An 11735-nucleotide genomic window follows, 5' to 3' on the forward strand; every position below is an offset into this window, starting at 1 on the left:
CAATCTAAAACAGAAGCAATGAATAAATGCAAGAAATAAAGAGACTCGGATTTGTTTATGGATGTTCGGAGATTTCAACAACTCCTACGTCACCCCTTCTTCCTCCTCGGAAGGATCCACTAGAAGACTTTGATTTATACAAGTCATTTGTACAAACCCAATCCAAGACTAGGACTTACCATTGCCTATCTTAGAACTCCTAGCCACCACTCGATTGTAGGCCGCAACCTCACAATCCGCATATAGTTTTACGTCTTTATGTCAAGACTACAAACACAATATTTAACGTCTTTGTGTAAAGACTCTCACTCAACTAATCTATGAAATACATCTCTCTTTTATATGTGAGTGAGTTGGGTGTGAAGAACTTGACTTTTCACGCTCAAGAATTTTGATGGTTCTTCACACCTTGGGCTTTGCTCTCAACTAGCTGATTTCTTCAAGTAGGCTGCCCATATTTTTGATCTCCTTCAATAGCTTATGTTTGAACTCCAAGATGTTGTATTTATAGGCTCAAAGAGTGATATAACCGTTAGACACAAAAATAGAGCCGTTAAAATACTTTTGTAATATTTTTGTACCTTTTCTGGAGCTAAACTGAATTTCACTAAACTTATCTTGGTAAACTGAATTTGGTGCAAAACTGATACTGTAGCAGTTTCGGCACTGTAGCAGTTGAGCGATCTTCAGTTTGGGTGGGTAAACTACTCTTGGTCAACTTCAGTTTAGGTAGTAGTTTAGCAACTTCCGAGACATGTGATCAGTCTAGCTCTGTATCTCTTGATTCGTTGATTTCTGGGCAAAGTGATTAATACAAAATTTGTAGCCCTTGATCTTAGATTTCCAACGCCACCAGAATCAATCAATTCTGAGTTCATATGCAAAAGTTATAGTCGAAATACCAGAGCTGCTCAAAATCAGTTTAGCACAGAATCAATTGAGTGCATGCGAGTAGTTTAGTGCTATATCTCTTGATCCGTTACTTTCTGGGCAACGTTATAAACATAAAAGTTGTAGCCCTTGTTCTTAGCTTTCCACGGAATCAAGAATCACTCAATTCGGAGTTCATATGCGAAAGTTATTCTTAATAAACCAGACTGTTGCAGAAATTCTGCTCTGCAGAATTTCACTTCCGCACAAGTAACTTCAACTCCGTTTAGCATCTATTTAGAATCCGATTCAGTATTCAACTTGTGAATATGATTTGTAGATCATTCTCTTATATTTCCAACGCATGGTGAATCGTTCCATTCGAATAATTGAGCTGCAAGATATGGCCAAATTACCAGAACTTCTTGAGGTAAACTGATGGTGTGTTTGCTGCTAAACTGATCCGATTCAATTTGGTATTGCGACGTCATTTTGGCCAAGATAACATCCGTTTTTCTCAACTGACGTGAGATACAATATGTTCCAAATTGGGTTTTATTTGTAGTTGCTTTGGCGGATAATCATTTGGATCACTGAGATGTAAGATATCATTAAAAAACTGAAGCTCGCCAGAAATTCAGTTTAGCTAATTTCGAGTTTTGGCTTCCATCTTGAGTTGACAACTTCACACTATAATAAATATGTTAGAAACACAATAAAAAGTTTTGTTATCATCAAAATCAAGATTTCTTGTGTTCCAAAAACCCAACAATCTCCCCCTTTTTTATGATCACAAAACTAGGATAAAAATATGAACATTTAAACTTAAGTAATGCAAAAATCATTTTTTTATCTAACATATTTCTCTCCCTTTTTGTGTGAATCAAAAAGATTAAAAAAAAAAAAAAAACTCTCCCCCTTAAAATTATAATTAGCTCTCCCCCTATATTTTATAAAGGTAGAGGGGTGACTAACTCATGAAAACAACTTCAATTAAATATGTATGCAAAAAATAAATTTTCATCATCACTTGATTATTTTGGTAAAAGAGATCGCATTTCGGGACAACAATGCCGAAACAAAAAAAAAACAAGGGAAGTGTTTGAAAATATCACATACTATGAATTTTAGTCACTCACAAAGATCAAGAGATAATTAAAAATTGACTTGACCAAATCATCTTCCATATTTCTCTACTTTTGCCACCATATATAGTCAACAAGTATAAGTAGATCAAGAAGTTGTAAAATATCATTGTGATCCCAAAATAAGTAAGCTTATGATGTGTCCCTTCAATGAATGATTATAAAAAGATTTAAGCATGTAGAAGGTATTCAAATAAAAAAATAATGATCTCACAATGATATTATTTATCCTCTTTTTCACAAAAACAAGTGATTACTTATGCAAGTAGAGAAAGTACACTGGAACTCAAATCATTTTTCGAATAAACGGATTTGATATTTGAAATTATAAAGCGCAAGTATATGAAAGATACAATTGCAAGTCAAAAATCATTACTCTCCTTATCTTTATAATATGATCATAAAAGAATTTTAAAGAGCAAACAAAAAGTTTTGTAGCATATGACATTTCATTAATTTTAAATTTTCAAAAATATGAAATGCACAAATAGTTTCAACACAAATAAAACAAGTTGAGCAACTAGCAAACTTAATCAAAAATTGACAAATATAACTCGAACCGCCAAGCAACACAAAGCCAAGATTGACATACCAACTGAAATATTCATAAATCATTTAAGCGTCCCTTTTATCTATTTAAGCACAACTATTGATGTAAGGGAATTGACTAGACATGCTTGATATCAACAATATGCTAGCACAAATAGAACATCATATTGGCAGTCAACTCAAGTGCTCTTCTCAAATCTAATTTAAAAAATGAATGTACCGAGTTTTCTTGACAATGTATGGTTGTGATTCAAGGTAATAAGTCTCTTAAATTGATTAGTGCAACATCCTTGAGCTTCTGGACAAAAACACCAACTCATGTCCTATGCTCTGTTTTCTGCGGCAGCACACCGGTTTGAATTCAAAGAATAAACTGCTTTTCCTCGTGCATAACTGTGAGGCCCGGTTACTCTAATTACATTTAATTATCATACAAACAAATAATTAGAAGTCAAAGCAGCGGAAAAACGATTTAAAATAAATTTTGGGCCTATAAAAATTTCGGCATAACCTCCCCGTAAGTAGGACATCCCAAAATACACAGACAACAGTTTATTTAAAATAACTAAAACTAGGAACTCAACAAACTTAAACATCACACAACCATGTGCCGGCCAGGCACGAAAACAAATTAAAACAGTTAACACATACCTGAGCCGACAAGGCTTGATAATAATTTAAAACATAGCAGGAACTCTCAAATACAACACAAATACATCGGGGCATCTCCCCGGAGAATATAAAAATGACTCTAACATAATACATAATATAACTCCGATAATACATAATATAACTGGGAGACAAGACATGATCCAACCTCCTCAACGAGCTCCGCCAGCGGACCCTCCGCCTGGTGCTGAAAAGTCACTTGGGTAGCCTACCATGGTGCCAAACAGCAGCCACAGTAGCCCCCCAGAATTAACTGAGGTTAGGATTCTGGTATGAAACAGTTAGGCAACAACAACAAAACATATAAACTATGCATAAACACATTATAAAATGTAGTATGCAATGCATGAACTGGGCTCAAAGTAAACGGGATAACAGGAGCCAACAAACGGTACGATAACAACTGGAACAATGCTCGAGCTAGAACACAGGGGAGCTACATCGTCATGTAACTAAACCGCCCTGCCAAGTATGCGAGGTATGTCGTGCTGGGTGAAATTAAACACCCACGACTCGGCCTCCATACAGCTGATAACGATACAACAGATAGGCACAATAACGAACAACATACGATGTCAAGATTCCAAGTGCATATCACACAGAAAATGCATCAAGGAATAGACAATCATAATTTCGGTCTCAGGGATACTAGGCATAAAAAGCCACCAGCTGATTCCTGAAATAACAATGCGTGTGCCCAGAGTACAATACAACATGATAACGGGTAACAAGAATGATAGGGCTCAACGTGTGACGTAGTGAATATCATGCCCTATTCTAAATGCCACAAAATATATCAAATAATTTAACATATAAACAACGAGGCATTTAAATTCACATAATCCATATAGTTCACGTAATCAACATAATATCGGCAAAACAATATTTATATTTTTATCGTTGTATGTTACCAACCGTAACATACCTATACCAATTCAAACGAAGGTCCTCAACTCTAATTCCCAAAGTTTCGGCCTACAACACAATTAATATTCCAATATATATCAAAACGATGCGATATAACCAACGAAATCAAATTAAATCCAAGAGGGTAAAATCCCAAAGTCGACAGCCTGTTATACCTCGACTAAACCAGCTGGAATTTGGGTTTAAAAGCTTCAATATTCGAAGCTAGACTGATCTGGAACCGAACAAATATTGTATCACGGCGGTGACACGGCGGCAGCTCGCCGGAGGACCCAAAACGCAACTGAAACGAGTCGAAATGGTGAGCTAGCATTTGGACATGAACTAGGTTCCGAGTCCTACAGTTACTAAGCTTAAAAGTACTGAAACTTACCAGGAATTAGTCCGAGAAGAACCCACGAAGAACAGATCACGAACAGAGCTTCGGCATTGCACAGAAGCAGGTCACGAACTGGAATCGATTTGGGTACAAATGGGCATCAAATTCAGAGATTCTTAGCTTGAATCGAAGCCACGGATGTAAGGAAGAAAACCCAACAAACGAATCGAATTTTGGACTCCGGACGAGAAAGTTATGAGCGAAATACGCAGGCTGCACAGTTGGTGACGGGAGTGACGGGATTTGGGGTTAGGGATGAACTTTCTTTTCTCTTTCTTCCTTTTGTTTTATGCGTGTATATGTATATATGTAAGGGTGTGTGTCCTTTATTTAATTATTATTTGGGCAACTTGACACAGTCCAGATATTTTAACGCTCGTGTATTATTTTAACTCTAATATGTATTTTATATCGTTTAATCTCGATATTCAAAAATACATATTTTTAATACACTTACTAATTTATTTGGCATAAATAATTATTTTAATTTAGCATCTCAATAATAATTCTAATTATGCCAAATTTCCAGATAATTAACTTCTGGGTCTTACATTTCTCCACCACTAAAAAAACAAATTTCGTCCTCGAAATTTCAGTTTACACACATACATCTGAAACGCAAGACACCACACTTCTATGCTAGGAATCAAACAAATATGGATAAGAAGTTCTTATCTTCTCCTCAGACTCCCAAGTAGATTCCTCTACCCCATGCCTCGACCACTGAACTCGAACTAGTGGTACAACTTTGTTGCGAAGAACTTTCTCCTTGCGATCCAAGACAGACATAGGATACTCAGTATAAGACAATGCTGGATCGAGTTCAACCTCATCAGGCTGAATGACATGAGACGGATCAGGCTCATACTTACGCAACATAGATACATGAAACACATCGTGGATGCCATCCAAAGATTGTGGCAACTCCAACCGATAAGCACAAGGCCCAATACGTTCAACAATTCTATAAGGACCAATGTATCGAGGTGACAACTTACCTCTCATACCAAAACGAACAACGCCTCTAAACGGTGATATTTTTAGAAATACAAAATCATCAACTTGAAATTCCAAAGGTCGACGACGTTTATTCGCATAGCTTGTTTGTCGATCTTGGGCAGCTTTCATTCTTTGACGTATCAACTGAACTTTGTCATGCATTTCCTGAACAATCTCGGGTCCAGTCAATTGCTTTTCACCGAACTCATCCCAACAGAGCGGTGATCTACATCTGCGACCATACAAAGCTTCAAAAGGAGCCATGCCTATAGTCACTTGGAAACTGTTATTGTAAGAAAATTCCGCTAATGGTAAAGCTTCTTGCCAACTCTCTTTAAAATCCATAACTACAGCTCTAAGCAAATCCTCAAGAGTTTGGATTGTACGCTCAGTTTGACCATCGGTCTGAGGATGGTATGCAGTACTCATCGCAAGTCGTGTACCCATTTCTTTTTGGAAGCTAGTCCAAAACTTTGAAGTAAATCTAGGGTCACGATCCGAGACTATTGCAACTGGAACTCCATGCAGTCTCACAATATTCTCAATAAACAAACGAGCCATTTTCTTATACGAGTAAGTCCTTTCATACGGAATAAAGTGAGCTGACTTGGACAATCTATCAACCACTACCCAAATGGCATCGAAGTGACGAGAAGTACGTGGCAAATGAGTGACAAATCCATAGCCACATGTTCCCAGTTCCACTGAGGAACTTCAAGACTGTGCAGTAATCCTCCTGGTCTCATACGTTCTGCCTTGACTTGCTGACAGACCATACAACGAGATACAAACTCAGCTACATCCTTCTTCATGTTCTTCCACCAAAATTGAGGTCTGAGAATATGATACATTTTCTTGCCTCCTGGGTGAATGCTATAACGAGTGCAATGAGCTTCATTAAGGATGGCTGTGCGCAAGTCAGGAATATCTGGGACAACTAATCTTCCATTCAATCGAAGAGAGTCATCTAAATAAATTGAAAATCCAGATTGATGTCCTTGAGTCACTAAATCATAAGACTTCTGGATCTGATCATCTGACTTTTGGGCAGCTTTAATAATCTGAATTAACTCAGGTTCAACAGAAATCTGAGAAACACAGATAGCATTCCCTTGAATCTGAAAATTCAAACCAGAAGTGCAGATATCCTCGTGCAACTTAGAAATATAGATTGAGGAGAGTTGAGCATCATTATCGACTTTACGACTCAAAGCATCAGCAATGACATTCACTTTTCCCGGCTGATATTGGATCTCACAATCATAATCTTTCAACAGATCCATCCAACGTCTTTGTCTCATATTCAAATCAGATTGAGAAAATAAATATTTGAGACTCTTATGATCTGAATAAATTACAAATTGTTCTCCAAATAGATAATGTCTCCAGACTTTTAGAGCAAAGACAATAGCAGCCAATTCCAAATCATGAACAGGATATCTAGATTCATGTGTCTTCAACTGACGAGAACCATAAGCCACTACTCTGCCATGTTGCATCAAGACACAACCTAATCCTCGAGACGAAGCATCTGTGCAAACAACAAATCCTCCAGAACCACTTGGAATTGTAAGTACTGGTGCAGAAGTCAATCTCTTCTTCAACTCAACAAAACTTGACTCACATTCATCAGACCAAATGAATTTCTGATTTTTCTGAGTCAACAAAGTGATAGGTTTAGCAATCTTTGAGAATCCTTCAATGAATCTACGATAATAACCAGCTAAACCCATAAAACTCCGAATCTCTGGCACATTCGTCGGTCTTGGCCAATTCAATACTGCTTCTACTTTACTTGGATCAACAGAAATACCATGTTCAGAGATAACATGGCCTAGAAAGACAACTCTGTCTAGCCAGAATTCACACTTGGACAACTTTGCATATAATTGTTTCTTTTGAAGAATTCGAAGAATTAACCTCAAGTGCTTGGCGTGTTCTTCTTCGGACTTAGAATAAATAAGAATATCGTCGATGAAAACAATGACAAACTTATCGAAATATTTTCTGAATACACGATTCATCAAGTCCATGAAAATAGCAGGAGCATTAGTCAAACCAAAAGGCATAACTAAAAATTCAAAGTGTCCATATCTAGTGCGAAATGCTGTTTTTGTAACATCTTGTTGTCTAACTCGTACTTGGTGATATCCAGAGCGAAGATCAATCTTGGAATACACCGCCGTACCTTGTAACTGATCAAACAAGTCATCAATTCTTGGAAGTGGATATTTATTCTTGATGGTTGACTTATTCAATTGTCTGTAATCAATACACATTCTCATCGTGCCATCTTTCTTTTTAACAAAAAGAACAGGAGCACCCCAAGGTGAAGAACTTGGGCGAATATAACCTTTACTCAACAATTCCTGTAACTGTTCTTTCAATTCTTTTAACTCAACAGGAGCTAATCGATACGGTGCTCGAGATATAGGTTCAGTTCCTGGCATCAGTTCTATACTGAACTCAACTTCTCGTTCTGGTGGAAATCCAGGAATTTCCTCAGGAAATACATCAGAAAATTCACAGACAACAGGAATGTCAGATATTGACCGCTCACCTTGAGACAGATCGACAGCATAAACAAGAAAACCTTCATTTCCTGAGTCCAACAGACGAGTCATTTCGATAGAAGAGACTAAAGGAATCTTAGCTCGTGAACCTCGACCATAGAAATTCCATTTAGGAGCAAAACTAGGTCTAAATCGAACTATTCCTCTATAACAATCGACAGTGGCTTTATTAGAAGTTAGAACATCCATACCCACAATACAATCGAAATCATGCATAGGTAGGACTATAAGATTCAGGTACAACACATTATCAGCATAGAGCAACACCGCATTAAACACAACATTATTAGTTATGATCATTCTTCCCATTGGAGTAGCAACTGATAAATTTCCATTCATACTAGTGGTGCAAAGATCATGCGAAGCGACAAATGCATGAGAGATAAACGAATGTGATGCTCCCGTATCAAAGAGTACTCGTGCTGTAAAACCACATAGAGTGCAATTACCAGTAATTACAGTACCTGGAGCTGCCTGTGCCTCGTCCTCTGTCAAGGCAAATACACGAACTGGTGGCTGATTTTGCTGACCACCTGGACCTCTTGATTGCTGATGTGGCCTGCTCGACTGCTGAGAAGAGTGGGATGGTGCAGAAAATTTGCCACCAGGTGTTCCACTACCTGCCTGCACTGATTTTCCTGTCTGACTGGGGCAAACTCGAGCAAAGTGTCCTGGTCTGCCACAAACATTGCAAAGTCCTTGAACTCCCACACATTGATTGCTGAAATGTTTCCCACCGCAGTTATCACAATAAGGACCAGTGTAGCGTTGTCCACTCTGCTTTCCAGAACCTTCAGAACTAGTAGAACTAGAACCAGATTTCTTGAATTGTTTCCCTTTTGGACGTAAAGATGAAGTACTAAAATGACTTGAAGATTGCTTGCCATATTGGTGCTGGATAGGAGTCTTGTTTCCACCTCTCCTTCGAAAACTTGCCTCAGCCCTTTTTGCCAATTCCACAGCTTCGGGATAATTCATTGGCTTTCCAGTCGAGACAAATGGATGCAAGCGATCATCTAATCCTTCAGTGAAGCTTTCAACAATAGCTCCCTGACTAGCAGCAACATGAGGAGCATACTTCAACAGTTCGTAAAAAGTATCAGCATAGTCTTGCACCGACGTATTTCCTTGTTTCAAGTTATGGAATTCAGTTGATTTGGCACTATAGAATGATGGAGGACAATAACTTTCCCTGAACTTCAGCTTGAATACATCCCAAGACGGTGTTACTTTCTGAGATTCCAAAGTCATCAAGGTAGTAGCCCACCACATCTTAGCACGATCCTTCAACTGATGGAGTGCTAGCTTCAAACGTTGCGCCGACGGATATTCAATCAAATCAAAGAGATCTTCAATCTCGGTAATCCAGATTTCAGCTTTTTCAGGTCCCTCATTACCAAAATAACGAGGTGGACGCATGGTATGGAAACGGGCAACTAACTCATCCATCCTAAGTTGTTCCAATCGTCCAGTAGCTTGATTAACCTCGGTATTAACATCAATGCGAGGTCTCCCACGACCACGCCCACGTTCAGCATTATTACCACTTTCAGCCATTCTATAAATATAAATCATAATAAGAATTAGAATGAAAATAAACATATCACATATGCACATAAACATGCTGAAAAGTAGCAACAACAAGCGCAAAAATCAACTTTAGTGTCTAGACTCAAGTGTCCTAGACTCTAGTTTGAGCATATCCCAGTTTATGCTCTGATACCATGATGTGAGGCCCGGTTACTCTAATTACATTTAATTATCATACAAACAAATAATTAGAAGTCAAAGCAGCGGAAAAACGATTTAAAATAAATTTTGGGCCTATAAAAATTTCGGCATGACCTCCCCGTAAGTAGGACATCCCAAAATACACAGACAACAGTTTATTTAAAATAACTAAAACTAGGAACTCAACAAACTTAAACATCACACAACCATGTGCCGGCCAGGCACGAAAACAAATTAAAACAGTTAACACATACCTGAGCCCACAAGGCTTGATAATAATTTAAAACATAGCAGGAACTCTCAAATACAACACAAATACATCGGGGCATCTCCCCGGAGAATATAAAAATGACTCTAACATAATACATAATATAACTCCGATAATACATAATATAACTGGGAGACAAGACATGATCCAACCTCCTCAACGAGCTCCGCCAGCGGACCCTCCGCCTGGTGCTGAAAAGTCACTTGGGTAGCCTACCATGGTGCCAAACAGCAGCCACAGTAGCCCCCCAGAATTAACTGAGGTTAGGATTCTGGTATGAAACAGTTAGGCAACAACAACAAAACATATAAACTATGCATAAACACATTATAAAATGTAGTATGCAATGCATGAACTGGGCTCAAAGTAAACGGGATAACAGGAGCCAACAAACGGTACGATAACAACTGGAACAATGCTCGAGCTAGAACACAGGGGAGCTACATCGTCATGTAACTAAACCGCCCTGCCAAGTATGCGAGGTATGTCGTGCTGGGTGAAATTAAACACCCACGACTCGGCCTCCATACAGCTGATAACGATACAACAGATAGGCACAATAACGAACAACATACGATGTCAAGATTCCAAGTGCATATCACACAAAAAATGCATCAAGGAATAGACAATCATAATTTCGGTCTCAGGGATACTAGGCATAAAAAGCCACCAGCTGATTCCTGAAATAACAATGCGTGTGCCCAGAGTACAATACAACATGATAACGGGTAACAAGAATGATAGGGCTCAACGTGTGACGTAGTGAATATCATGCCCTATTCTAAATGCCACAAAATATATCAAATAATTTAACATATAAACAACGAGGCATTTAAATTCACATAATCCATATAGTTCACGTAATCAACATAATATCGGCAAAACAATATTTATATTTTTATCGTTGTATGTTACCAACCGTAACATACCTATACCAATTCAAACGAAGGTCCTCAACTCTAATTCCCAAAGTTTCGGCCTACAACACAATTAATATTCCAATATATATCAAAACGATGCGATATAACCAACGAAATCAAATTAAATCCAAGAGGGTAAAATCCCAAAGTCGACAGCCTGTTATACCTCGACTAAACCAGCTGGAATTTGGGTTTAAAAGCTTCAATATTCGAAGCTAGACTGATCTGGAACCGAACAAATATTGTATCACGGCGGTGACACGGCGGCAGCTCGCCGGAGGACCCAAAACGCAACTGAAACGAGTCGAAATGGTGAGCTAGCATTTGGACATGAACTAGGTTCCGAGTCCTACAGTTACTAAGCTTAAAAGGACTGAAACTTACCAGGAATTAGTCCGAGAAGAACCCACGAAGAACAGATCACGAACAGAGCTTCGGCATTGCACAGAAGCAGGTCACGAACTGGAATCGATTTGGGTACAAATGGGCATCAAATTCAGAGATTCTTAGCTTGAATCGAAGCCACGGATGTAAGGAAGAAAACCCAACAAACGAATCGAATTTTGGACTCCGGACGAGAAAGTTATGAGCGAAATACGCAGGCTGCACAGTTGGTGACGGGAGTGACGGGATTTGGGGTTAGGGATGAACTTTCTTTTCTCTTTCTTCCTTTTGTTTTATGCGTGTATATGTATATATGTAAGG

At 38.4% G+C, this 11735-nt stretch overlaps 1 protein-coding gene across 6 annotated transcripts; it reads right to left on the reverse strand.

The window, feature by feature from the left end:
• Positions 1-3195: 3195 nt before the first annotated feature.
• On the reverse strand, positions 3196-11507 carry LOC140891640 (uncharacterized). Of its 6 annotated transcripts, XM_073300233.1 has the most exons (6): positions 11415-11507; positions 11197-11324; positions 11040-11089; positions 10263-10322; positions 8576-9669; positions 3196-3441 (listed from the first exon to the last, which is right to left on the reverse strand). In XM_073300233.1, exons 5-6 carry the CDS (start codon positions 9666-9668, stop codon positions 3386-3388), a joined length of 1149 nt encoding a protein of 382 aa, XP_073156334.1. In that variant the 5' UTR covers position 9669; positions 10263-10322; positions 11040-11089; positions 11197-11324; positions 11415-11507; the 3' UTR covers positions 3196-3385. The 6 variants fall into 6 exon arrangements, 4 of the variants coding, with proteins under 4 accessions (XP_073156334.1, XP_073156336.1, XP_073156335.1 ...); XR_012152586.1 differs by lacking the exon at positions 8576-9669; XM_073300235.1 differs by lacking the exon at positions 10263-10322.
• Between the last annotated feature and the right edge of the window lie 228 nt (positions 11508-11735).

Source organism: Henckelia pumila, chromosome 3, assembly GCF_033568475.1.
Source record: "Henckelia pumila isolate YLH828 chromosome 3, ASM3356847v2, whole genome shotgun sequence".
NCBI lineage: Eukaryota > Viridiplantae > Streptophyta > Magnoliopsida > Lamiales > Gesneriaceae > Henckelia > Henckelia pumila.

What these genes read in the sequence shown, in the direction of transcription:
- LOC140891640 (XM_073300235.1), bottom strand. Translation starts at nt 9,668, where the DNA reads ATGGCTGAAAGTGGTAATAATGCTGAACGTGGGCGTGGTCGTGGGAGA. An exon ending in CGAGGCACAGGCAGCTCCAG is followed by an intron (nt 3,442 to 8,575) that starts GTACTGTAATTA and finishes GCACCATGGTAG; the next exon opens with GCTACCCAAGTGACTTTTCA.